The sequence below is a fragment of the Callorhinchus milii genome, unplaced genomic scaffold (genome assembly GCF_018977255.1).
Source record: "Callorhinchus milii isolate IMCB2004 unplaced genomic scaffold, IMCB_Cmil_1.0 Scaffold11, whole genome shotgun sequence".
In the NCBI taxonomy this organism is placed as follows: domain Eukaryota; kingdom Metazoa; phylum Chordata; class Chondrichthyes; order Chimaeriformes; family Callorhinchidae; genus Callorhinchus; species Callorhinchus milii.
Genome location: NW_024704752.1, coordinates 9773726 through 9801241, shown reverse-complemented (window position 1 = coordinate 9801241; position 27516 = coordinate 9773726). Strand labels below are relative to the sequence as shown.

The following is a 27516-nucleotide window of genomic DNA, read 5'->3' as shown; positions in this document are numbered from 1 at the left end:
GTAAAAACAGCTTAATAAATGACAGCAAGCACTGATTAAGAAGCGGTAGATCTTGTTTGACCAACCAATAATTTTGTGAAGAGGTAACATCCCAAATTCACTTTGAGAAGCCTTTTACCTAGATTAAAACCTCTTGTGATCGTTTGTGAAGGTCTTTGGTAGTCAGTACAGCAGTTTCAAGAACATTGTGAAGTTGAAGCAATGAAAAGATATGGCATGACCAGAAGTTAATAGGAATGATTTTCATGACTTCAAGTCACAGCAATTGAAAGCAGTCAAAGCAAAGGTGGCTTTTTTCATAACAGGTTATCACTTTAACATCCACATGAAATCCATTGTGAAATATTTACTTTTTCACCCCATTATCTACTTATTCCTTTTTAATAATAATAATAATAATAATCCTTGCATTTGGTATAGTGTCTTATCACATTGGAAAGACATCTTAAAGCGTTTGCAGGATTTACTACGGAATGGAATGACTGTGTATTTGTAAACTGTGTATTTGTTAACACGGTAGCATAATTGCGCACAGCAATTCCCACAAACAGCCATGAAATAAATGACCAATTTTATTTGGGAGATTGTTGGCCAGGACATCAACAATCCCCCAATTCTCTTTTTAAATAGTGCCATGGGATCTTTAACATCCACTTGAACAGGCAGATTGGACCTCGGTTTAACATTTCACCTGAAGAACTGCACCTCCAACAATGCAACTCATCCCCAAGCACTGCATTGAGAGTTTCATCTTAGACTATATGAGTTCAAAGGATTTAAACCTACAACCTTCTGACTCAGAGGTGAGTGTGCTATCAATGACCCAAGCTGTTTTATTATTAAATATGGTAACCAATATTCATTTACAAAATATACAGTAACTGCACTTTACCATACACCCTGTGAAGGTCTTTGAGTCATCCTCCTGAAATCAATGGCTATTCAAATGCAAGGATTATATGTTATTTATTTGATGGTTCAATATACCTCTAAAACACATCTTTATCTAATTTTATATTGAGAATCTATCATCTTACAGATCCATTATTCAATTTTCAGTTGAATCATTTCTTAATATCCCACTTACTTCTGATGAATCAAATGTTTCCCCTCCAAAATCAGGACTTATTTGTAGACTTACAGGGGAATGAACTTTTGTATGAACAGTGATTGCGGGAATAGTAAATGATAATGTAACATTTCGTAAATGTTGTAAAAGGGATGAAACTTCAAAGGGCGACTTGAGTAATGTTCAGTACACAATTCGGAGGCTCCATAACACAGCAGTGAATTTCTGTTGATTCTGAAAAGATCCTGTCCACTGATATGTTCTTATTCACTGAGTAATTCTATCAATAATCTTGTTTACTCTAGTTTTCTATCCTTCTCTAGGGATATATTATCATACAATCTTCAGGGAATGTTAGGAAATTATCCAATAGTTATTGTGTTAATAATCAACAGAACTCAGAATTGTTCAGCTACGAGTGACGTATTATAGAATATAAATGAATGCTGCTCACAAGATAAGTTCAAAAGAAAAGGAGCATCGGTTTATCTGATCTCAGCCTTCAAGAAAGTCAACTTTATCATTTTCCCATTGCCAGTATCAAGCCGTTTCTTAATCGTCCGGTGCCCTGACCTCAATCCTGTTTCTGACAGCCAGTTCCAGCTGTTCAATATCCTGTGTATGAAAGAAAAACTTATTTGGTGTCTAACAATTTAGAAGCCTCATGATTGCAATGCATTTCCTTTTGATTTGGGGGTTGTTTTTATCTGTACTTGCTTCTTTGTGGGGGACACATGAACCAACCTGCAAACGTTGGGGGGTATTTGATTTACTTGGTTTTATCAAGGATGGGGATATAGTCCTTGGTGGACTGTTCAGTGTTCACTCTAATGTACAGGATCAAGATATTTACTTCCAATCCCAACCAACGGCAATAAAATGCAAAAGGTTGGTTGAACTGTTTCAAAGTAAGTGTATTTTAGTGACAATCGGTGTTCGAAAAACTTTGTTTGATGTTTATTTCCTCCTCTTAAAAGTGTTTTAAATTACTCTCCAAAACTGATATACACTACTTAAAAGCTTCATGTATTAAGGTAGTGCTTTTAGGTTAAGGTAAAATATCTGTAATCTAATGGAATAGGTTTTACCTTAAATTTTGATTTATTTTGAAATCACTGTTGCCTTTAATGCATAGCTTTCATAAAGCCCCAAAACCAGCATTTTATTGCATATTGTAATGCAAATATATGTGTATGTTTTACAAATATGAGATTTGTTTTGTTCTACAGTTTTGAGATGAGAGAGTTCCGCTTTGTTCAGACGATGATTTTTGCTGTAGAAGAAATAAACAAGAACCCATTTTTACTTCCGAACATTACCCTAGGTTACAAGATATTTGATTCCTGTGGCATGCCCTCTTTGTCTATAAAAGCGACACTGGAGATAGTAAATGCCCAAGAGAAAACATCTTCAGACTATATTTGTAAATCCTCTCCTGCTGTTTCTGCTATTATTGCAGATTCTGGATCTTCGCAATCTGCAGCCATAGCATCGTCCGTTAGATCTTTCAGAATTCCCATGGTAAGTTTGAACTCAAAGATTAAGACACTTTTATTTTATTTTGTTTTATTTTATTTTACTCTGTTCAGCGGGCTCTGGCCTACTCCATGTCTCCCGCCCGACTCGCCCTACCATCAGTGGCCGGGCTTTCTGCCCCACGCTCTGGAACTCCATCCCACGGTTCCTTTGTCTTGTTTCTTCCCTTGCCTCCTTCAAGGCCGGTCTCAAGACCCTCCTCTTCAATTGTGCCTTCGGTCACTCTTCCACCTCTCTGCCTTCCCTCACTCCTACCCAACCCCTCCTCCATGCTCGGGTCCTGATCCCTGGCTATCAAACACTGTGGGACGTCCTCCCGACGTGAAAGGCGCTTTATAAATGTAATTTTGTTGTTGTTGTTGTAAATAGAAATCAACGGCCTAGGTAATTCTCCAGGTACTGTGATAGGTGGAAAGTATGCAAAATTAGTGGTGAATTGCAAGGCTTCGTGTTGGTTTGGAAACAGCGCATTTTCACCTTATAAATTACAACTTTTCAAGTCAAACTGAATATGTGGGTTGGATATTAGGTGATAGGATCATTATACTGAAGATGATTGTCTATGTAAAGCTTGTAAGAATCAACCACACAAAATGTCGGTTCATCCTCTGTTGGTTTTAATTTGTATTCATTTATTTCTGATTGGAATTTACAGATTAGCTACTTTTCTACATGCGCATGTCTGAGTGACAAACAAGAGTATCCTTCATTTTTAAGGACAATACCCAGCGATTACTTCCAGGCCAGGGCTTTAGCACAGATTGTGAGACATTTCGGGTGGACATGGATCGGAACAATTAAGAGTGATGATGATTATGGTGTATTTGGAATGCAAGCCTTCACAGAGGCTGTACAGCAGAATGGCATCTGCTTTGCTTTCTCTGAATCTTTCTTTAGAACCTATCCCAGAGAGAAGTTGCTTAAAACCGTAGATGTCATAAAGAAATCGACCACCAAAGTAATTGTGGCTTTTCTTGCTCAAGCCGATATGGCCATTTTGCTGGAAGAAGTTGCAAGGCAAAATATCAGTGGCATTCAATGGATTGGGAGCGAAGCTTGGATTTCCACCTCACTTCTCACTCCAGAAAAAACCCGACAGTTCCTTACTGGAGCAATTGGGATTGCGATCAGTAAAGGAAATATATCAGGCTTGAAAAACTTTTTAATTCAACTCCACCCTTCTCTGTATCCGGGAAATGTTTTAATGAAAGAATTTTGGGAAATGATATTCAGCTGCACCCTCAGAAAGACAGAAAGCAAGGCAGAAAAAGAAAATGAAAATCCTTCTCCACGTACTAACGAATGCAGTGGAAAAGAGAGCTTAAGGACATTAAATAATACATTTACAGATGTATCTCAGTTCAGAGTTACATATAACGTGTATAAGGCAACGTATGCTGTGGCGCATGCTCTTCACAATATGCTTTCATGTGAAAGTGGAAATGGCCCATTTGAGAACAAAACCTGTGCAACTAATTTAAATTTTCAACCTTGGCAGGTATGGAAAATTATATATCAAATAATATCAAATGCAAGGATTATTAAAATTACTATACAGTAAACCTCACATAAGTCTTATCAGTTGGGATATATTTAATACAGTATAATGCATGCAAAGTATGTGAAACTTATAAATAATAGAAAATTCAATGGGACTTGGGCAGATGTACAAGTTGGGCAAATATACGATTTATGCAGATCAGACTTATGCGAATTGTACTGTGATTACTTGAAAATATAGGTCTTGGAGTTGTACCAATTTGAAATTCGAGCAAAAGATGAAGATGTTAAATAATGCTAAGTGCATTCAAGTTTACAATCATTATTTATCATTATTCTATCTCTAAATGTGCAGCTTCTGCATTACATAAAAATGACACATTTCACAACTCCGAATGGTGAAAATGTATATTTCGATGAAAATGGGGATCCGGTACCAACTTATGACATTGTAAACTGGCAACCCAATAATGTTGGTGGTTCTGATGTTGTGTCAGTGGGACATTATGATGGATCTGCACCTTTGGGCCAAGAGTTGATCCTAAATGAAAATATTATTGTTTGGAGCGGTGGGCACAAAAAGGTAACGTCAAGCAAAATGATCGATAATCACTTATAAAATCAAGGCACAGCTATTATTCCAAAATATCTATTGGAATGCAATATAACTAAAGGTTCTTGTTTTTAAACCAAGATCCCGCGAGCAGCTTGTTCTGAAACATGTCACCCTGGAACACGGAAAGCAGCCAGAAAGGGGCAACCTATTTGTTGTTTTGACTGCATTCCATGCAGTGATGGAGAAATAAGCAACATCACAGGTGGGTCCGAAGAAATCCAATAGCTCTTATTTTATTGTAAAACATTTTCGAATGAGTCGTTCTTAAAACAAATTGCAATTTCCTTGACTCTTCTTTCATTTTCTCTTAGATTCAATACACTGTATGAAATGCCTTTCGGAATATTGGTCCAGTGTACAACGCGACCAATGCATTCCCAAGCAAACGGAATTCCTTTCTTATTCAGAAATAATAGGAATGGTAATAGTAATATTTGCTATAGTTGGAGCTTGCATTACAATGATCGTGGCAGTTCTTTTCTTTGTTTACAAGCACACTCCTATTGTCAAAGCTAACAACTCTGAATTAAGTTTTCTTCTTCTATTAGCGCTAACGTTCTGCTTTCTTTGCTCCCTTACATTCATTGGCGAACCATCAGTTCCATCCTGCATACTGCGCCACACAATGTTTGGTGTTAGTTTTGTTCTGTGCATGTCCTGTGTTTTGGGGAAAACAATTGTTGTAGTGATGGCATTTAAGGCAACACATCCCCGCAAAAATATAATGAAGTATTTTGGTGTCACACAGCAACGAATGACTGTTTGTATCCTTACTCTGGTGCAGTGCATAATATGCACAATCTGGCTAACAATAGCACCGCCTTTCCCTGTTAAGAATGCTATTTCTTACACGGACAAAATTATTCTGGAATGTGATGTAGGGTCTGTAACAGCTTTTTATTGTGTCCTGGGATATATTGGATGCCTCTCTTGTGTGTGCTTTGTTGTTGCATTTCTAGCTCGAAAGTTGCCTGACAATTTTAATGAGGCCAAATTCATAACCTTTAGCATGATTATGTTTTGTGCAGTTTGGTTATCTTTTATTCCAGTTTATATAAGCTCTCGTGGAAAATATACTGTTGCTGCTGAAGTATTTGCAATTTTGGCGTCTAGTTTTGGTCTTCTTATCTGTATTTTTGCTCCAAAATGTTACATTATTTTATTAAAACCGGACAATAATACAAAGCAACACCTAATGGGAAAGGTATCATCAAAAAAGCTGTGAAAGTAACATGATAGTTTTGTGTATTGTGTATTGTGTTTTAATTTCTTGTTTCAGAGTGAAATGTTTGTATTATTGCATTCGGTGACTGTGTAAAAAAATTACCATGAAATAAAAAGAAATATATCACTATTTGTATAAATTTTGCATATTCACTTTACCTTTTCTGGAATTTGATAAGCAAGATGCGTCCCTCTAGGGAAACTAAAATGGACAAGAATTTGTTGAGAGTGAGATACTAGATGAACGATAACTTTGAAAACAAGTTGTATGATAAAGTCAGGATTAGTAATACAGAAGGCAAGGGAGATAAACAGATTTAAGAGGGAGGATCAAAAAAAATTGGAACAATATTGTGAACAATATAAATAGTTTAAGAAAAGGCAAAGGGAAAAAAACTGGTATGTCCAGTTTGTCTCATGTTGGTGGTAGGCGAATAGTGAGAAACCATAATCATGGTTAATGTTAGTGACCATTTAGATGTAGGTTAATCAGAGAGAGTTAATACAGATGATAAAGAAGAGTTTATTCTAAACCAACCTGGTCAAATGTTTCGAGGAAATTAGTAAGCATGTGACCGAAACACACTGGAAGTTATGAACATTGCTGTTAAAATGTCATTTTATGTAGTGTCACATGAGCTTCTCTGTTCTATTAACAGACCAAAGGAAGGGACCTGGGTTTCTTCTCTCATTTGAAGGACACAGCAAGCACCCGCCCAGCCCCCGGACACTGCAAGGGAGTGTCATCTTAGTTCATGAGCTCCAGGTCTGAATTGGGCCTTGAGACCACAAATTTCTGATTTAAAGGCCAGAATGCTGTGAACTGAGTCCAACTGAAACTAGTTCTTGTGGCTTAGTCTAAGATATTAAAAAATAATGAAATCATGTCCTTAACACTACAAATTCATCCAAGTTAACCTTTGCTGTTGTAAGTTAATGGAACAATTAAACGGATACCTTTTAATCAGATGATAATATAATTAAAACATTTCCCTTCATAATTAGTTTAATTATCTCGAAGAAAATTAAAGGATTAAAGTGGCAATTTGCTTCCATCTGGGAATTGCACCTAATTTGCTCAACATATCCACTAGTTCTATTTAAAACAAATTTACACCGTTTACTTTGGAAGGTAACAGTACATATATAGGAGCAATTGGGAATGCTGTGAGCCACTGATGGGCACACGTTAAGCAATGCATTACAGTATGTATGCTGTGCTATTTATGTCTACTCTAGTTACTGTTTGGCTTGAAGAAAAAACAATTTGCAAACGCTGGGGCATATTTGATCTGCTTGGTTTGTCCAAAGATGGGGATATCGTTCTTGGCGGAGTTTTCAGTGTGCATGTTGATGTTGAGGATCAGGACGTAAATTTTAAGACCCAACCGAGAGCGGTAAAATGTACAAAGTTAGTGCAATTTTCCATCTTTGAGTCGGTAACTTCATTTTTTAAATTAATGCCGTGAAAGAACCATATTACATACTTACTGTTAGATACTGTATTTAATACTGCTTCAAAATAATATATGTACAGACAACTTCAAACATAGGAAAATAATCTAATTGTTTGGCTAAAAACTGTTTTTTTTAAAAATTAGTTGCCTCACGTGTAAGATAGTCCGATACCCAATTGATTGATTTTGATGTTACTTTAGGGATCACCCCACATATATTGGTGTTGCTGTCTCTAGTCTTAGCACAAGTTAGATAAATTTGAGTTGAAATGATAAGTAATCTCTGGTCAAATTTGCTATCTAAAATGTGGATGAAGCTGTATGTTCGTTGCTCCATGATGTTGGAAAACAGATTGGATTCCCAAACTGGACACTTCATTTGCGTGAAATCTTCATGATGGTTCGTCCATAAATCGTCCACACTTAAATGTGCATAGAGGTATCAATTGAATTATTGGATTCCACTCAAATTGTAGCCCAATAAAATGAGGTACCACTATCCTTTGTTTTATCGTTATCACTTGAACAATTTCTCCTTTGTTTATGGTTCTATGTATAGATTTGCATTTATTGATAGTCTTTTGGAAGAAATCTGGCTTGTGCGCAGCGCAGCGTGCAAATTATTTTATGTGTTTTCAGTTTGGAAACATCCCCGTGTCGGTTGATAAGAAAATGAACATAAAGTAAAATAAAAAATGAAATGTGGTAAAATGGACATTGCTTGTAATTCCGCAGAGTAAAGGATATTTCGGAAATCGAATAGCTGCAATGGCTTAAATGTACATTTTGCGATTGCACTTGTATTATACAACAGGTTGCAATTTTGTAAATAGTGTAAAAAGTGGCAATCTATGTACAAGCGTTACCATTCTGCATGTTGCCCAAACCACAGGAAATACAATCGAAATGTTAGTATCTACTGTATTACTCGTGTTGTTATGACTTTGAAATATGTGGTTGAGAATTAATACTTTGATTCCTAATAGCTTTCGATTCAGACTATTTCGTTTTGCAATGGCGATGATCTTTGCAATAGATGAAATAAACAAAGACCCGACACTGCTTCCCAACATTACTCTGGGCTACTGGATTTACGACTCTTGTGGAATGCCTTCTGTATCAATAAAAACAACATTTGAATTTTTGAACAGACTCGAAGAAACATCTTCGGATTTCACCTGCAAAAGGGCACCAGTCGTTTCTGCTATTGTTGGTGACTCTGGTTCCTCACAGTCCTTAGCAATAGCGAGCTTGATCAGTCCTTTTAAAATCCCAATGGTAAGATACTTCATGTTGTAATTGTGCATTTATGGGCAAACTTGGTCACAAAATATGTAATACCCGACATTCCTTAAATTAAATTATTTCATTAAGAAATACTTATTCTGTAAAATACGTTTAAAAGATGTGATTATCCATGAAATGGACAGCCACATATAGATGGCTTTATCACTGTGTTTGTATAATTGTTACCTGTTTTATAATACAAATGCAATCAGTAAAATGTACATTTACTCCATTGCAGCTACGAGATTAAATAATTTAAATTCAAGTTTCTCATTATTCTAAATCCATAGGTAAGTTACGTTGCTACATGTGAATGTCTGAGCAATAGGAGGGAATATCCATCATTTTTTAGGACAATACCAAGTGACTACTTTCAGGTCAGAGCCTTGGCTCAGTTGGTGAAACACTTTGGTTGGACGTGGATCGGGACCGTTAGAAGTGACGATGACTATGGTAACTTTGGAATGAAAGCGTTCACAAAAGCTGTGCAACAACTCGGTGTTTGTATTGCATTCTCTGAGTCTTTCCATATAACATATTCGAGGGGAGAATTGCTGAAAACTGTAGATATTATTAAGAAATCTACCACAAAGGTTGTTGTGGCATTTCTCGCACAAGCAGATATGACTATTCTTATGAATGAAATTGTGCGACAAAATGTGACAGGTATTCAATGGATAGGAAGTGAGGCGTGGGTCACCACAACAGTTCTGTCCCCAGAAGAAAGCAGACGGTTCCTTTCCGGCACAATTGGAATTGCGATTCGCAAAGTACACGTTCCAGGGTTGAGAGAGTTTCTACTGCGAGTTCATCCTTCTGCATATCCAGGAAACCGCTTAGTGAAAGAGTTTTGGAAAATGACCTTCAACTGTACACTAAGAAACGAGGAGCACAAAGCAGATGGAATTAAGGAATGCACAGGACGAGAGGATTTACAGTCTGTACACAATACATATACTGATGTGTCTCAGTACAGAGTGACCTACAATGTCTATGCAGCGACCTACGCTATAGCTCATGCTCTCCATGATATGCTGTCATGTGAAAGTGGCAAAGGTCCATTTCCCAATGAAAGTTGTGCAGCTATTTCACGTTTTCAGCCGTGGCAAGTAAGGAGTATTACTTTTATATAACTATACTGTATGTATTTCAGCTGCACGAGTGGAAAGCCACGTTGAATTGTTAAAGTATGTTGTTGAATTTCAACAGTGTTTCTTCCTCCTTTGTCATTTCCCAACACAGCTTCTACATTACATGAAAACAGTAAATTTCAAAACAAAGATTGGTGAAAATGTTAATTTCGATGAAAATGGGGATCCAGTAGCAACATACGACATTGTAAACTGGCAACCAAATGACCTCGGCGGAACTGAGACAGTCACTGTCGGGCACTATGATGGATCTGCTCCTGCTGGGCAAGAATTTAAATTGAAAGGAAAAGAAATTGTGTGGAGCGTTGGTCAGATTACGGTAAGGTCTTTCCTTGCGTTATATTATCACAAATGTTCAAGGAGCTTTATCAGATGGGTTTCGGATGAAGAGTAGAATTGGTAGTTGTGAATCATCCAAAACATGAAGGTCATTTGTAATTCAAGTGTTAGGTAGAAGCATGAAGAGACCTCCAGATAGTTTTATTTACTAAATATGCACAGGGGGCAGGAAATCACCCCACAGCTCCTGTTAACTCCGCCAGACAGTGGTATCAATGGCAAGCAATGCAGTTTTAGTTGGTTAGAATCCAGTGGTACCCCAGTGCACACTTTGGGGACCCCAAGCCTTGGCTCTTGCCAACCTGTGCCGAATACTTTCTGATATTCGGTAAGCAGGAGGCATCCTTCCAGGGAAAGGGTGAGAATTCCAGTCCAAAAATCTATCTCTGGAAGTTCCATGTGTAGGTGGGATGCATGGAATTCCTAGTTTGGGTTGGACACTCTTATGCATGATGATGGGTTTCTGCATGTATTAGACACCCGGCTGACCAAGAAAAAAAGATAAATTTCAAACAATTTTCTCTAAAATACAAATTACTCCCCCAAATAGCTGTTTAAAGTGCTCTATTGCACTTTTTAACCAAAACAATGTTGCCATTAACCTCTTGCAACATACAAAATACTTTCCAAATGGTATTCAGGGTGAGAAATGGGAGTGTGAGTTGTCGAGCAAAATAAGTAAAATATAAAGTGTTGAAACTTAAATTTTTCTGTAACTAGGTCCCACGGGCGGTTTGCTCTGACAGTTGTCTACCTGGAACAAGGAAAGCAGCAAAAAGAGGACAACCAAAGTGTTGCTTTGATTGTATAGAATGTGCTGATGGTGAAATTAGTAACATCACTGGTAAGAACAAACACAGCTATTAATTCTTTCTTATATTCTCAAACTTTGATTGAACGGATTTCCATTCAGGTACTTTCGACCACAATTTACTTTCTTTCAGATTCAACTTTGTGCCTCAAATGTCCTTTGGAATACCGGTCCAATGATAAACGGGATCATTGCATACTGAAGGAAATTGAATTCCTCTCCTTCGAGGAGACATTGGGGATTGCTCTAGTGACACTGGCATTGCTTGGAGTCTTCATCACTATAAGTGTATTTGCAGCTTTCTATGTTCACAGAGACACTCCTATTGTTAAAGCTAATAACTCGGAGTTAAGTTTTCTGCTTCTTTTCGCATTAGCTTTGTGTTTTCTGTGCTCAGTTACATTCATTGGAGAGCCTTCAGTCTGGTCCTGTAGGTTACGTCACACAGCCTTTGCTATCACTTTTGTTCTTTGTATTTCCTGTGTTTTAGGAAAAACAATCGTTGTGGTGATGGCATTTAATGCAACACTTCCCAGTAATAACATGATGAAGTGGTTTGGACCTACACAACAACGCCTGAGTGTTTTCATCCTTACCCTAATACAATGCTTAATATGTACTGTCTGGCTATGTTTGTCACCACCTTATCCTCTGAAAAATAGTGAATATTTTACAGACAGAATTGTGTTTGAATGCCATCTGGGATCTGCAGTCGCCTTTTACTGTGTACTTGGTTACATTGGACTGTTGTCTTGTGTATGCTTTGGAGTTGCTTTTCTCGCTCGTCGACTTCCAGACAACTTCAATGAAGCGAAGCACATCACTTTCAGCATGCTTATCTTCTGTGCTGTTTGGATCACTTTCATTCCAGCTTATGTAAGCTCTCCTGGAAAATATACTGTGGCTGTAGAAATATTTGCTATTTTGGCATCAAGCTTTGGGCTTCTGGTCTTTATTTTTGCCCCTAAATGTAATATTATCCTGCTGAAAAAAGAACAAAATACTAAAAAGCATATGATGGGTAAAATGGCTTCAAAAGCTCTTTGAAAATTGTTTGCATTTGGCGATAACAGTTAGTTGAGGATAATCTAAACTTTGGTTAAATTCTGGTTTGTTGAATTATCTGAAAAGCAAAATTCAATGTTGTTACTTTATGTCACTGTCAATGTTGTCACGTGTTTATCTGATTGAAAAATTGTAAGGTAAAGCAATTTGTTACAACTATTCATAAAATACTGTTCATCCTTATTGATTGGTACACAATTATTATCGAAGGCCTATGCATGACATAGTGTGGATTCGATTTGTTTCATGGAGTGATGAGAGAACATCCCTGAATTATTTTATTTTAATGTGCAAAGCATGTGATTGCTGAAGGATTCCCCCAAGTGGTGTGTGAGGCTTCAGAACTGGAGTGAAACAGAGCAGAAAATTACAAGGTTCAAATCTGTGCGCGAGGAATACACATCATCATAGCTTTCTCAATACTGGCCTCGGACCTTCAACGTTCTCCTGAACTTGGTTTAACAACTCATCCGAAGGGACAGCGTCTCCCACAACGCTTTCACGTGAGAGGGGAACTCTTAAGAGTCCTGTAGCTCAGTGGTTAGAGCACTCGCTTTGCAAGTGAGAGACCTGAGCTCAATTCCAGGCAGAGGGCGAAACCTTGGGCAAGTTTCCTTACTCCACACAGAGCCTAATAATAATCCCTCCAAAACCCAAAACAATAATAAATTGGTCATTTTCAATCCACGACTGTTTGTGGGACATTGCTGTGCGCAATTGGCTGCCGCGTTCGCCCACAAATATACAGTCAATTCACTTTACAGTGTGTTCTGTGAAGCGCTTTGGGACGTCCTCCCGACGTGAAAAGCGCGATATCAAATGCGAGGATTATTATTATTATTATTATTATTATTATTAAGCGGGAAACTCAGTGGCGAAAGATGAACAGTGCTGTGCAAACCAGAAGTGCGTTCAACAAGACGGGCGCCGCGTGAGAAGGACACGAATCGATGTTCTTGCGATACCGAAGATCACTTTTGTGATAAGCTCCGGAGCTGCTTCGGCACCGTATCAGCAGCTGTCAATCAGCCCGGAGGAGACGACCGATTAACGGCTGTCAATCACTTTGGCCATTTTTTTTAAAAATAGGAGAGAAGTGCCAATCAGTCACAGCGATCCATCACTCTGAGTGACAGGGGCCGGGGGCGGGGCCTGGGCGGGGGGCGTGGCCTGGCGGGCGGGGCCTGGGCTGGGGGGCGTGGCCTGGCGGGGGGCGGGGTCTAGGTGGGGGGCGGGGGCTGGGTGGGGGCGGGGCCTGGGTGGGGCGGGGCCTGGTCGGGTGGGCGCGGAGCCTGGTCTGGGGGGGGGGCCTGGTCGGTGGGGCGGGCCTGGCGGGTGGGGGCGGGGCCGGGGCGGGGCCTGTGGGTGGGGTCGAGGCCTTTTACTCCTGAACTGTTGGGGCTCAGAGACCTGGTACTGAACCGCTCTCCAGCGCTGCGCTCGAGGGTCAGTGAAGCCGCGGAGAGGGGCCGGAGGGGGAGAGGGAGGGAGGGAGGGAGAGGGGCCGGAGGGGGAGAGCCTGGGCCCGGGGACAGCGGTGATGTTCCCCCCGACCCCCGATCCCGGGTACGCGGTTGTGGGTCTCAGTTAAACAATGGCAACTGGTGATGGATGCGGTCCCTGGACCAGGACTGAGCCCTCACTCAGGCCTCGCGCGCTCTCTCTCCTTAATGTCAGCGGGAGCAGCGTTCCGGTCTCTTTGTAAAGGAGCAGATAGACTGTGTGTGTGTGTGTGTGTGTGTCTGTCTGTGCGTGTGTCTGACTGTCTGTGTGTGTGTCTGACTGTCTGTGCGTGTGTCTGTGTGTGTGTGTCTGTCTGACTGTGTGTGTGTCTGTCTGACTGTGTGTCTGTGTGTGTGTCTGACTGTGTGTCTGTGTGTGTGTCTGACTGTGTGTGTGTCTCTGTCTGTGTGTCTGTCTGTCTGTCTGTCTGCGTGTCTCTGTCTGTGTGTGTGTGTCGCTGTCTGTGTCTGTCTGTGTGTGTGTCTCTGTCTGTGTGTGTGTGTCGCTGTCTGTGTGTGTGTCTGTGTCTGTGTGTGTCTCTGTGTGTGTTTGTCTGTGTGTCTTCTGTCTGACTGTGATGGCTCAGGTTACGATGCCATGGCTACCCCCCCCCCCTCCCCCATTGACAGACATCATCTGCTTTGAAACCTCTCAGTGCTGCCAAACGTCCTGTTATTAAATGGGGTTATTGTTACAATGTTCGGGGCAGAGAGAGAAAGAGAAAGAGCTGGAGATCAGGTCCCCCAAGAGGACTCACAAAGAGCAACTCCGACCGAGTTCTGGACTAGTTGGTGCCTCTACAGCAGCGGATGTTATCTCAGGTCCTTCTCAGGTCTCCTCTGTGCACGTTTCTCCCGCCCGACCCGCCCTACCATCGGTGGCCGGGCTTTCAGCCTCTCTGCCCCCACACTCTGGAACTCCATCCCACGGTCCCTTCCCCTCGCTTCCTCCTCGCCTCCTTCAAGCCCGGTCTCAAGACCCTCCTCTGCGACCGTGCCTTTGGTCTCCCCCCCCCACCACCCCTCTGCCTTCCCTCACCCCTACACCACTCCCCCATGCTCGGGCCCCGACAGCTGACTGTTCAGCGCTTTGGGACATCCTCCCGACGTGAAAGGCGCTCTATAGATGTCATTTTGTTGTTGTTGTTATCCCTCTGTGTGTTGGGAGTATTTCTGTGTTTTTTCAATACTGATGAAAGTGAAGCCATTTTGCTGTTGTCTGTGTGAAGATTTGGAGCAGGTTCCGTAATGTAAACTTAAACCGAGGATGTTTGATTTTAATGTTGGGCTTTTTGATAACTGTTTCTCGACTTTGTTGTCAAATTTGATAAGTTATCCACTCTTTGGCAACTGAGAAACAGTCCGTTTAACCGTCATGAGCTGCTCATGGCCTGAGAGCTTCAATAGACTGTGGACTATAGGGAGCAATTGCAACATGATTTGCTGTGGCTCATATTCTTACCCAACCACCGCTCCCATTCCCACAATTATACAATTTGATACCATTCCAACAGTACACAAACAACAGAAATAGGGGATGAGTCAGTTGTTGGTTTCCAGAGCAGTTCAATTCGTGTTTGCTGCAGTGTTCTGGGCTCCTGCTTGTTCATCGCTGTCTGACTCCCCAACCCCATCAGTGGTCAAGGACTCAGCTGTTATACATACCCTAATTCTTTGGAACTCGCTTAAAATCTATCTCCGCTATGCGCCTTGACTGTGCCTTTAGTCAACATCTTCAGCCTCACCCTCACCTCCCTCCTGCCCATCCCTGGAATCCTGTAGCTCAGTGGTAAGAGCACTCACCTTGCAAGCGAGAGACCCGGGTTCTATTCCTGGCAGGACAACACGTTGGGCAGGTTTCCTTACTCCACGTGCCTCTGTTTACCAAGCAGTAAGTAGGAACCCAGTTGTTAGTTGATTGGCAGATTGCCAATATAATAATTGGTCACTCAATCCACGACTGTTTGTGGGACACTGCTGTGCACAATTGGCTGCCGTGTTTTGCCCACAAATATACAGTCAATTCACTTTACAGTATATTCTATGAAGCACTTTGAGACGTCTAGAAGACGTAGAAAGCACTATATCAAATGCAGGATTGTTATTATTTTATTATAGTATGAATGTGGTGAGTGCAATTTGAATGGATCCCCGTCTCTGCACCTTGATCAGTCAAGACAGTTTATTAAATTCCTCCAATGTTTAACTAATTTTTCTTAATATTAATGAACAATAGATTCTGTGACCAGCCTTTCATAATATTAAAAAGCCAACACCCGCTGAAAGGTAACACTTATCACAAAGTGGCGTCTCTGTTTCAAACTAATTTTGTTGTTTTGTCTGTGTTACTCTTGTGACACACATGTACGCCTAAAAGATTTAAGAAAGTAATGCTTGCTGGATTCCCTTTTCATGCTATACTCAAATTTCCAGCACATTAACAATCTTTTGATGTTGGTTGGACTTCCTTGAGAGGAACTAATGGATCACAAGAGACTGAATGTGTACTGTTTTAATCCTTAAAATTGTGTCCCCAGCACTTTTGCCCAGTGAGTTCCTCTACTGAGTGTCCTGATTATTCATGAATAATAAAAAAGAAAGCAGAATCTCGTGTGACTAACCTTTCATTTTGCTCAATCAGAAGAAGATGCTGCCTAACATTAAGATGATCTCTTGGGATTGCTTCAAGCACATGTGAAGCTTGTGGAGACTTTTGGGATATGGAAACCCCAAAGAAGATCTTGTTTGATGATGATGACTTCCCTGCTGCTGACTCTTCTCTTTTTTCCACCTATTCTACACCCATTGCCAAAGTCTGTGGCAAAACTTCATGGTTGAGACCACAGGTGAGCAGCTTCTTTGACGAGAAAGAACTTGAATTTTTATAGCACCTTATCATGCCAAAACATAACAATAAGAAATAATAATCCTTACATTTGATATAGCGCATTATCACGACATTGAGACGTCTCAAGGCCCTTCACAGAATATACTGTTAAGTGGATTGACTAACATTTCAAGTAAGCACAACTAATTACTGTCAAAGGTTGTGATTGTTTTTGTAGGCAAACAGTGGCATCCAATTGCGCTAATAAGGTCCCACAAACAGCCATGAACTGGACTGCCTAGAAGTGTGAAATCTCCACGCATGCCAAGATGTGTACATTTTTATCCAAGTGATAGATAATTAAGAACCTGTAAGATGGTTTGTGTGATGCTGATCTGAAACTACACTCCATTGGCGTTTCAGACAGATCCATCCCTTGTTTATATAATTTAACTATTTAAGATTCTTTCACCCATAAAATCTGTTGAACCACTATAATTGCTCTACTGTAATAGTATGGATTTTCTGGCACATTCTGCAGGGTACGGTTGAAAGTGTCTTTGTATTTTCTAGTTTATTTAGTATTTTGTATCTTTCTGTCTCTCACTTTCTCGCTCTCTCTTGTTTGCCCACTGCTGCTGCTGTTTTTTTTAAATTCTAAAACACTTTTTTTTAAATTTCAGGAAATCTGCAAATCTCCTCGGCTGTTCCCAGCTAATCTGCAAGAAGGACACATCAAGCAAGGACTACTGGGAGATTGCTGGTTTCTTTGTGCTTGCGAAACTCTGCGTAAAAACAGACCTCTGTTAGATAAGGTATGTTAAAGCTGCACAAATCTGAGTGAGACTGCTCTCAGGTGAATGGTTAATGTCTTACACAGACCTTACAGCACGGAAATAGGTCATTTAGCCCCGCTAGTCCGTGTCAGTGTTTGTATTTCTTCCATCCAGTCACAGTCAGCAGCTGGCGGAAGCCTCGCAGCTAGTGAGAAAGCAGCCTGATCAAAGGGCCCTCTAGGACAGAAATGATGCACCGGAGGTGAGGGAGCAATAATGGTTTTAGATTATAAACAAGCTGTCCTGATAGTTGTGCCCCATGTATTGCAGGTGATGCCCCCTGGCCAGGACTCGTGGACACAATCTGGATACAACGGATGTTTCAGATTCCATTTCTGGCGCTTTGGACAGTGGGTTGAAGTAACGATAGATGATCGACTGCCGTGCATAGGTGGGAGGCTCTGCTTCTCTCGACACCGCTCTGAAGAGGTGTTTTGGTTACCGTTAGTGGAAAAGGCATTTGCTAAGTACGAAATTTCTTAAGTAAAAGCCATCTGCATTCTAATTCACTCTTTGCATAATCCAAGGGTTAGATAAGGATTTGTAATATCTTCTTCCTGTCACTCCCTTTGCATAAGATCCATCTAAAGAAGATGATTTCTATTTACTTCTATTTTATATACAGCTTTTGTAACTATACTTGACCAATCTCTTGATCACCTTCTTTATCATTATAGTTCTACTTAACCATTAATAACAACTATTTGTACAAAGGAATCTGGATAGATATATTTGGGAACATTTCCATGTGTCATGGTCACTTTCAATATGTATAAATCTTGATTTAAGTGTACAGTTATGTTCTTAGTATTAACTCATTCAAGCAGTTTATAAACCAGCCTCATTGAGCTGGGACTTAATTCACAAGTGCATCAGATGCTGTGAGTTCTTTAATTGAATGTATTGTTGGTCAGGGACCTGCAGGTGATGTCCCTGGATCCATGTAGGGAAGGGGGAGAGGTGTTAACACAGTTTCCATACACAGCTTGGTTGTTATGAACAATGTTGCCTTGTTCTGATATTGGGATTCCCTCCCACCTGCTGCACAATTGTCTTCTGCTCAGGATAGCCTCGTATTATTGTCCAGTTTAGTATATTTTTAAACTGGTGCTGACAATTATAAAACTCTGGTCTTTGTATTACTCCTCAAACCCTTTATTGCATGTTTTGTATCTTTTGTACGTTACTTAATTAAGTTTAGAGGATGTAGATTAAATCAGAACATTTAATTATTTGTTACTAAAAATGTGACAGATTACCAAGATGTGCTCCACTTAGTTAGTGCTCCACTCCACTAAGTTTTGAAGAATGTGAAACATTTTCTTTATCAGCGTTTGCACGAATGTTGCAACCTCTCATCCCGTTTAACTATAACGCGGATCAGTGTGTGTGCTGTTTCGTGACAACTCTTGACTAAAACTTTTTGTGTCGCTCTTCCTTCTCCAAAGATTCCATGGCTGCTATGAACAGCTGTGGGCCGGGCAAGTGGGTGAAGCTTTAGTTGACATTACAGGAAGCCTTGCTGAGAGGTGGACACTCAAGAATTCTAGGAAAAACAATGAGGAACGTGGCCACTTGGATATTTCCGAAAGGTCCAAATTTGAGTTGCTGAAGCATTTAAACGATAAGAGCTTCATTAGTTGCTCTGTCCATGGTTCAGCCGAAGGTAATGTTAATCATTCTAAATCTATGCAAAATATCCACAACTAGATTACTGGTCAGTCAGATTGCTCAATCTCACTGCAAAAGATAAAGTTCTTATTTGTTCTGTACAACTTACCCTCCAGGTGCCAACGATCGTGCAGAGTATCATGCCTTCAGTGTCACAGATGTGAAGCAAATCGATGGTCTGGTCGCCGAGGAGATCCGGCTGCTAAAGATAAGAAACCTGTGGGACAGGCGTTGCTGGAACGGTTCCTGGCAGGATGGGTAAGGTATTTAATAATGTCCTTGAATTTGTTTTGGTCAGCTAGGTGTCTGACACATGGGGAAACCCATCACCATACTTAAGAGTGTCCAAACCAAACAGAGTTCCAAGCATCCCACCTACATATGGAAATTCCAGAAATATTTATTGGAATGGATTGCAACTCTCCCAGGCGGGACGCACCCTACATAACTAATTCCGGAGAGTATTAAGCATAGGTTGGCAAGAGCAAAGGCTTGGGGACACCAGAGTGTGCGTTGGGGGTACTGAAGGAGTCTAATCAGCTAAAACTGCATTCCAAAAAATGTCTGGCAAGCTTTCTTGCTGCTTGACCAGCTAGGACCACCCTATCCATTAGGATTTGGGATCCATCAAGTTTCAGCACAGTGGAATCTTAACAACATACTTACTACTCAGAGATTTTTAGTCAGTGATTTATTGCGTGAAGGGTGGTGGCTGTCTGCATTTCAGATTTAATGCTGATTTCTGATCAGTGATTTATTTTTCAGAGGTGATGGTTGGAAGAAAGTGGATCCTGCCATTGCTTCCAAACTGCAATCCTTGGCAGCAGATGGGGAGTTCTGGGTGGAGGAGGAGGAGTTTTTCAGAGATTTTGATGAGGTGACTGTAGGGTATCCCATAAATCCAGAGGGAAATATCATCAGTCTTTTAACAGGTAGGTTTAGACATGTATTACCTTAACAAACTTTCAATGATGAATGTGCCAGTTTGTACCCTTCTAAAATTCTCATGAAATTGGGTTTCAGAGAATCAAAATAAACAACAATAATAATAATCCTTGCATTTGATTAAATGAGAGTTAATTATTTTGATTTCATTCTATAGGTAAAAGTTTGTGCCATACACAGCTATGTCCAGGAGCATGGGTCAAAGGACAAACTGCAGGTGGCTGCCGTAATAACAGCAGTTTTTGTAGTAACCCCAAATTCTGGCTGAGAATTGTGAATCCTTGTGAAGTGGTTATCGCACTCCTACAGAAAACCCAGGACTTCAGCAGCACCAATTGTTGGACAGAGCGTATTTCTGCACAGTGCCATGACAATGAAGAAGATCCAGAGCCTGATATTATGCGACAGAAGCATTACCGAGCAATAGGGCTGCACATATGGAAGGTATTCGCACATCAATGCAAAACATACAAGCAGAAGGCATCTGTCACAAACAAAGCAAAGATATTTGTGAACATGCAAGATGAAAAATGAAATAACAGATCTGGTCATCAACTGCGGTTAGAATAGGTAGCCCAACAGGAATGGGTTCCATGACAGGACTATGCAGATTACATTTGTTCAATTGAAAGCTATCCTACAGAAGACACAAATGCTTAAATGTTCTTAACTTAATTTGTATTAAAACTTACAATTTAGATTATAGGTTAACATAACATCTAAATGAGCTATGGCTTTCAGTTTCGGTAACAAGATTACACTAACTAGGGAATGATATTTCAAATATAATTTAGAGGTCTATTGGATTTTAATTTCAATAACCAATAAAATGTCAGACCACCGTAGCTTGTTATAAAGTGACAAATCTTTACAGTAAGATTGAGGTGGATGCAAATTCTCAATTTGATGTTATGCATTAAATAATTTTTTAATTTCTCATTTCAAACTTTCAGGTGGAGAAAAGACGGTTTAATTTGCAGAAAACGGTTGCCAAATCACCGGCCATGTCAACAGAATGTCACACATATGACAGGGAGGTGAAACTGCACGGTGTACTCTCTCCTGGCTACTATCTTGTTATCCCCAGCACATTTATGAAGGATGAAGCCATCCAATTCCTGCTGCGTGCCTTCTCATCATCAAAGATCTCAATGAAGTAAGAAAACAATAATGTGTAGTACTCTATACTCTATATAGTACTCTTCAAGTTGGCTGATATCTCAGAGCACTTTCCAGGGAAGGGGTTGGAGCAGGCGTGAGAGGGAGGTGGCCAAAGTCTTGTTTGAAGAGGTTGGGTTTGAGAAGCACAAGAGCAGAGAAACATAAGTAACAAAGGAAACAGGATACTCATTATATACTATGATAAGGTGCTATATTAAATGCAAGGATTATTATTAACACTATCTGATGCTTTTCTCTCCTCAGTGCAATGAAGGCAACTCAGCCAGTAACCCAGTTTGAGGAGAATTGTGAAGGGGAGTGGGAGATGATACAGTTCATGGATTCATGGATCAGTGGAATGAACGCAGGTGGAAGCAGGAATTTCCCAACATACAACACTAATCCGCACTTTCCATTTTCAATCCTCTCGGACACTGGTGTCAAGAATGTTAGAATCACACTGCACCAGGAAAACTCTGATGGACAATTTCTGCCAATAGGATTCCATGTTTATCAGGTAATGCATTAAACCCAATCATGCTGCATATTTTAAATAACCTCAAGCACCCCAATTCCATAGGTGCCATTTTTAGAAACATTGAAAAAACATGTTTCCCAGATGAGGGAGGAAATGGTTTCTTTAAGGTTCCTGTCCCAGGAAAATTCACCCTGTCTTTGTTTCCTGAAAATACTATTTTGAAGTTACTGCAGTGGCTGTTGTTCTTACAAGGTTTTATTTAAGCTGTTGCTGGTTTTGAATAGGTATATAATAACAGCAGTAAACCATTGAGCCAAGCCTCCTCTTATCTTCTGGAGCCAACAGTGAGCTGTGTACCACATCGCTATACAAAGGAGGTGACTCAGCTTTGCACTCTTAAGCCAGGAAGCTATAACATTGTACCCTCTACATATCAACCCAACAGTGAGGCAAGTTTTACAGTGTCTCTGGAGACCAAAATAGACAGGTGAGATAAAAAATTCTGTTCATCTTATTTCATCCAAATGTGCTGCCATTTTGTGTCCGTTTCATTAAAATACACCCTGCCCAAACCTAACCCATTTTTGAAAAGGTATAATCTAGGGTAAATTCAGCAGACAATTTATGAGCAGTAATGTCCCACAAACAGCCAATGTTTCAATCATGCTTTCAGCACCTCTCTCCTCCCCTCAGCTCTCCCCTCCCTCTCCCTACAAACAGCTTGGGCTCCCAGACACTTTTGTGAAACACTTTGAAACATCCTCCTCAAATGAAAAATACTATATAAATGTAATTTGTACTTGCATTTCACTTTAACATGTTGTTTATTCCTCTGCTCAGGAAACCATTGCAGTGTCAAGAGAATTTGGGACACGCCATTGATGAGGTAACAGTGATTTAATTTAGTAATTTAGTTTTAATCTGTAAATCTGATTTTTAAATACAGTATTTATAAAAAGTAATAATCTAGTTTCAAATGTTGACAAACGGGGGGGGGGGGCTCTGAATTCCAGTTTGTGAAATTCAGTCTGTGAATCCCAAGTCAATAAAGTTCAATAAAATCCTAGAAAGACTGACATTTTACAAAAAAAAAATTTTACTTACCCACCTTTTGTCAGGTTTGCCAACTGGGTTTTACCTATTCGAAGTTGCAGTTAAACACAGAATATTGTGAATATTGCAAATCTGATTGGGTTTCTATGCCTATTATTGTCTTATTGCTGACAGTACTTAATGCTCACCACTTGGTGCCACTATGGCTTCATGTTTGAAGCAGATGCTGACGTGCATGGGTTCAGTCAGGGAATTGTATTCTTCTGCTGTCAGGAAAATGTGTTCTGTAGTTAGCACTAGAATATTTAAACTGCAAATTTATGTTGACAGGCTTTTTGGGAGGGATTGACTTGTTAAAGCAGATTGCGTGAGGTTCTAGAGAAAAAAACAAAATGATCATCAGACTTGTGCCAATAGGAAAGGCAGCGCCTTGGGATGTCCTCCCGAAGTGAAAGGCGCTATACAAATATAATTTTGTTGTTATAATGTTAAATCTGATGACACAGGGCTGCAGAATGCAGGGTTATGGAAATGACAAGGGAGGAGAATTGTGTTATTTATCTGTGGCTGACAAAGTTCAAACGCAAAGAAGACCTCAGTGTTTTTTCTTGTAGAATTGAGGGTGTGAATGATGCTGATAGCAGATGGAAGAGATGAAACTCATGAATTTTAGACTTTACATTTGCTGAGGGATTTCTTTCATGTTCCTGGCATCGTCAGTGTGATTCTTTAAACGTAAAAATACTCAGTTGTTCTTCGAGTTTGTCCTGCCTGGAGTCCTTTAAATTCAGCCAGTTGCATTGCAATGTTTTATTGGGTTCTGTGGGTTCCTGGGTCAGACAGTAAATCAAAGTGATTTGTCAAAGTTGGACAGCAGATAGATTACTCGTGATAGCTGAACATAGACAGGTGACTGGATGACCGGAAGTTGGTGACTAGATGACCAGCAGAAGCTGGCTAGATAACCAGATGATCACAACCCTTACTACTGGGAGAACAGCTGAGCACTTTTACCTGTGTTATTATCTGAAATTATGTTTCCTGTCCCTGAGTGTTCAACTGAGATTGGTCAAACAGATATAAGGCTTACAGTAACGTTTAAGTTGACATAACTAACAGTAGCTTCCTCTTCTGTTTCCCAAAGCTTTCCTACAACTCAGTGATGCAGCACTAAAACTCCAAACTCTCCAAATGATTCTCTGAACACAGTAAGAAACTTTTTTTTATCAGAAGGGAGTCAATCGGGAGACATTCACTCCCCAACATTTGCACATCACAGAACCAGACCACCTCACGCTAATAAGATGTGACAGCGCTCGTCATTGTAAATGAGCAGCTCTGCTTTAAGCGGCTGGAAATGTGCTTGATGCGCAGGAGCGAGAACAAAGGCTGCCTCAGAACTGGATGCTACTTCAAAGAGTCAGCAGCTCTGCACAGCAATGGACAAAGAGCTGATCAGTCTCCCGCTGCTTTGATGTTTACTGAAGACAGATGAGAACAACATTTAAATTCAGTTTGTACTTTGAGCACACCCTGTTATACAGTTCACTGAGTTTTAAAGGTCTGCGTTGCTTGTATTGTTTTCTCAGGCGATGACCTCCTCTGGACTGGATTTTAATCATGTTAAAAACCTGGATCTTTAGTTCCATTCACCAATGTCTCTCTTCTAATTTGCACGATGCAGGGTGTACTGAGGTACACTGCTCTCTTAACGTGTGCAGCTTCTTTTAGATCAGGGACAACCTCACTCATATCTTTCCTGTGAGGTAATGGTTACTATTCAGCATTGGCCAATGACGTACCCATCAGCTTCAATTTGGTTTGAATTTTTGCCCGACACAGTATGAAAATATATGGACTTAATTCTTGCAGGTTTGGGCTCTGATATATAGTACTGAATAACATAACCTGGTCTGAAATGTGCATTACTTTTAGTGATAGATGCTAGGTTATGTAAATCTTGGAGTAGCAAGTTGAGGTTTGGGCATCCTATTACAGGAAGAATGCGAGACTTGGAGAAGGTGCAGCATAGATTCACCAGAACAGTACCAGATATCAGGTAATATATATTTAAATAGAGGCTGGCTAAACTCTTCTATGGAAGCAGAGACTAAGAAGGTATATAATATAGGTCTTTAAGAATTTGAAGTTAAGACAAGGTAAATAGGAAAAACTATTTCCTTTAGTTGAGGAATCAGTCATAATAGTGCTAGGTCAAGCAAAAGAATCAAGGATGAAGGTATAGAAGGAATTTCTTCAATAATAGGGTTCCTTTGGATAAACAGATTTAGCAAGAGAGTACAACATCTTGCATTCTGCTCTTTATCACTATCCATCTACCCCTGCTGGAATATGTGTGTGTAGGTGTGGACTGTGTGAGTACATGATTGGGCTCGACTGTAATGTCCTCCGTAGTGAGTCCGCCAATAATTGGCTATGCTCATGCATGAAAAATGCCACTAAGGTTGAGATACCAGAACCCTATAGACTCTGGAATCTAACTTCAGCATGAAACAGTGCCTTTGTTTATATAAGGTGAGAAATTGAGACAAAGGTTGACGACAGAGATCTGAGTACCCTTTCACTTTGGACTTGGAAGGAATAGTAATACAGCTGGACCCTAAGGAGTTGCCATATGATAGCTGGATAATGCTTGAGTTATTGACATGAAGCGCTGCTGTCCCAGACTAAAACTATCTGCATTCTCCAGTCTTTTGATGCTGGTTTGCTATTCGTGGCTCACTCCCTCTACACCACTGTCAGAAGTCGAACCTTTAACCACTACACTCCCATCTTTAGGAATTCTTAAAATCACTTTGCTATGGTCCTTTAACCTTGCTTTGAAAAACATCCCTAAAAATGTATCTCTTGAACCCATTCTTTCAGTCAAGTGTAAATTTATTTCTCAGTGTTTAGAAGTTTGAGGTATTATTTTATCTGACTGTCCTAATGCAAAAGTAAGTTGTTAGTATGGGTTTCACCTCCATCATCAACAGGCAACACTAAGGAATGGGTTGAAGCAAATGGACCCTACCCACATGCACTGATTGATACCTGTTAGTGAAAACAGTATGTTTGCAGACAAATAACAATATTTTACAGAATTAAAAGAATGGCTGATTGAATAAAATGCCAGCAATTGTAATTCTTCGCAAAGTTCATGTTGACATTTATTTGCTCTTCACACCACCACACACATAAAGGATGCTGCGTAAATGCAAGTTGTTGCAGTATATTTTTCTAATTGCATACTGGTTATACATTTTGTTGGTTATATGCAATTTGCTAGTTTTGTATAATTTATAATTCTTGCATTTGATGTAATATCTATAAGATTGAAATGTCTCAAAGCTTCACAGGTTATTGCTGTCAAGTTTATTTATAGGCAAATGTTACAGCCAATTTACACACACCTAGCATAACGTGAATAACCAGTTTTGAACCAGTTATATTGAAGGTTGTTCGCTGTGACTCCCTTGTCTTTTTGAATATTGTAACTGAACCATCTGAACAAATACATTTTTGATGAACTTCTCAATCTGTGCAGTCCTGTAGCTTAGTGGTTAGAGCGCTCGCCTCGCCAGTGAGAGGACCTGGGTTTGATTCCCGGGCAGGATGAAACGTTAGGCAAGTTTCCTTACTTCACAGGCCTCTGCTCAACCAGCAGTAAGTTGGAACCAGGGTATTAGTTGATTGGCGTATCGCTTTTCCAGGGGTAATAAACCCTTAAAAAAAAATAATAATTTGGTCGCTTCAAACCCCAACTATTTGTGGGACCGACCTGCCCGTTCTCTCCATTCAGCAGGTTCTGATCTGCTCCATGTCTCCCGCCTGACCCGCCCTACCACCGGTGGTCGGGCTTTCAGCCTCTCTGCCCCCACACTCTGGAACTCCATCCCACGGTCCCTTCCCCTCGCTTCCTCCCTCGCCTCCTTCAAGGCCGGTCTCAAAACGCTTCTCTTCAACCGTGCCTTTGGTCTCCCCCCCCCCCCCCCCACCACCACCCCTCTGCCTTCCCTCACCCCTACACCCCGCCCTCCCCCACGCTCGGGGCAGCGCTTTGGGACGTCCCAAAGGCGCTCTATAGATGCCATTTCGGCGGCGAAGGGTGGGGGGGACCCTGCTGTGGCGATTGGCTGCCGCGTTTCGCTGACGAAATATACAGCGGATGCACTTGATAGCGGGTTGCGGTGAAGCACTTTGAGACGTCTCGAAGGCGTGACGAGGCGCTGCATCAAACGTGAGGGATGACCATCATTTGCTGCTGTATATAGTCTAAGCTGACGCTCCAGTGCAGTGCTGGGCAGACGCTGCATTACTGGAGGTGCCTCATTAAGGTGAGAAGTTAAGCCGAGGCCCCGTTTGCCTGTTTGGACAGATGTTAAAGATCTCCCGCGGTGTTGAGCGAATAGAGAAGGGAGTTTCTCTCTCCCGGTCGACAAACCCCAGATAAAATCGCTCATTCACTCGCTCGCTGCACGGCTGTTTGCGAGACATTGTGCAGTATTTGCCCACTAAACTCACAGTCACTACACTTCACGGTGAATCCTGTGAAGAGTTTGAGTCATTGTCCTGATGTGAAAGGAGCTGTTGCCGTAATGTGACGTTATTATCGTCAATAAGAACTAAGCTACACAGTTTGCCATTGATATTGCTGTCTGACAGCTTTCCCACCGCTTGTCCAGCTCGGACCACCCGCCCCGTTAGGGCCTTGGCTTGGGGTTAACAGGAGCCGAGGGGGAGATATCAACTTTGTGACTCCCAAGGGTTGCTGAGGAGCCAGGCCGGGCGAGCCTGTAACCAGTGACTGCTTCCCGTGCGAGCAGTGTGATGGGGTGAGGGTGGGGGAGCGGCGGTGATCTCCAGGCTGGGGTGACATTCCCTATACACGTCACAGTTGTGTAACAAAGTTGTGTAACAAAGTTTACACAACTCCCTCAGTCCCCCCCGCCTCGCCCCCCCTCTCTTCCCCTTTTCAAGTTCGTCCT

The 27516-nt window shown here is 40.9% G+C and overlaps 3 protein-coding genes across 7 annotated transcripts; all 3 read left to right on the top strand.

Moving 5' to 3' along the window:
* Window positions 1–1817: 1817 nt before the first annotated feature.
* On the top strand, window positions 1818–5946 carry LOC103176097 (extracellular calcium-sensing receptor-like). Its single transcript, XM_007889479.2, has 6 exons — window positions 1818–1957; window positions 2299–2590; window positions 3261–4103; window positions 4461–4688; window positions 4800–4923; window positions 5033–5946. Exons 2-6 carry the CDS (start codon window positions 2306–2308, stop codon window positions 5944–5946), a joined length of 2394 nt encoding a protein of 797 aa, XP_007887670.1. The 5' UTR covers window positions 1818–1957; window positions 2299–2305.
* Window positions 5947–7216: 1270 nt separating this feature from the next.
* On the top strand, window positions 7217–12037 carry LOC103176096 (extracellular calcium-sensing receptor-like). The gene is made up of 6 exons (XM_007889464.2): window positions 7217–7356; window positions 8389–8680; window positions 8980–9798; window positions 9932–10159; window positions 10900–11023; window positions 11124–12037. Exons 2-6 carry the CDS (start codon window positions 8417–8419, stop codon window positions 12035–12037), a joined length of 2349 nt encoding a protein of 782 aa, XP_007887655.2. The 5' UTR covers window positions 7217–7356; window positions 8389–8416.
* A 1372-nt stretch (window positions 12038–13409) lies between these two features.
* Window positions 13410–25658, top strand: capn10 (calpain 10). 5 transcript variants are annotated; one of them, XM_042339118.1, is made up of 13 exons: window positions 13410–13468; window positions 16199–16403; window positions 17068–17199; window positions 17491–17687; window positions 18669–18886; window positions 19008–19149; window positions 19657–19823; window positions 19994–20280; window positions 20790–20992; window positions 21262–21514; window positions 21760–21962; window positions 22316–22361; window positions 23673–25658. In XM_042339118.1, the coding sequence occupies exons 2-13, from the start codon at window positions 16278–16280 to the stop codon at window positions 23700–23702; spliced, it is 2004 nt and encodes a 667-aa protein (XP_042195052.1). In that variant the 5' UTR covers window positions 13410–13468; window positions 16199–16277; the 3' UTR covers window positions 23703–25658. The 5 variants fall into 5 exon arrangements, with proteins under 5 accessions (XP_042195052.1, XP_042195054.1, XP_042195053.1 ...); XM_042339120.1 differs by having other exon boundaries at window positions 13416–13501; window positions 16202–16403; XM_042339119.1 differs by having other exon boundaries at window positions 13416–13501.
* The last annotated feature ends 1858 nt before the right edge of the window (window positions 25659–27516 follow it).

Coding starts and splice junctions, on each gene's coding strand:
- capn10 (XM_042339118.1), top strand. CDS start 16,278: ATGGAAACCCCAAAGAAGATCTTGTTTGATGATGATGACTTCCCTGCT. Junction 16,404..17,067: donor CTTCATGGTTGAGACCACAG/GTGAGCAGCTTC, acceptor TTTAAATTTCAG/GAAATCTGCAAATCTCCTCG. Junction 20,993..21,261: donor TCATCAAAGATCTCAATGAA/GTAAGAAAACAA, acceptor TTCTCTCCTCAG/TGCAATGAAGGCAACTCAGC.
- LOC103176097 (XM_007889479.2), top strand. CDS start 2,306: ATGAGAGAGTTCCGCTTTGTTCAGACGATGATTTTTGCTGTAGAAGAA. Junction 2,591..3,260: donor GATCTTTCAGAATTCCCATG/GTAAGTTTGAAC, acceptor TGGAATTTACAG/ATTAGCTACTTTTCTACATG. Junction 4,689..4,799: donor GGAGCGGTGGGCACAAAAAG/GTAACGTCAAGC, acceptor TTTTAAACCAAG/ATCCCGCGAGCAGCTTGTTC.
- LOC103176096 (XM_007889464.2), top strand. CDS start 8,417: ATGGCGATGATCTTTGCAATAGATGAAATAAACAAAGACCCGACACTG. Junction 8,681..8,979: donor GTCCTTTTAAAATCCCAATG/GTAAGATACTTC, acceptor CTAAATCCATAG/GTAAGTTACGTTGCTACATG. Junction 10,160..10,899: donor GGAGCGTTGGTCAGATTACG/GTAAGGTCTTTC, acceptor TTCTGTAACTAG/GTCCCACGGGCGGTTTGCTC.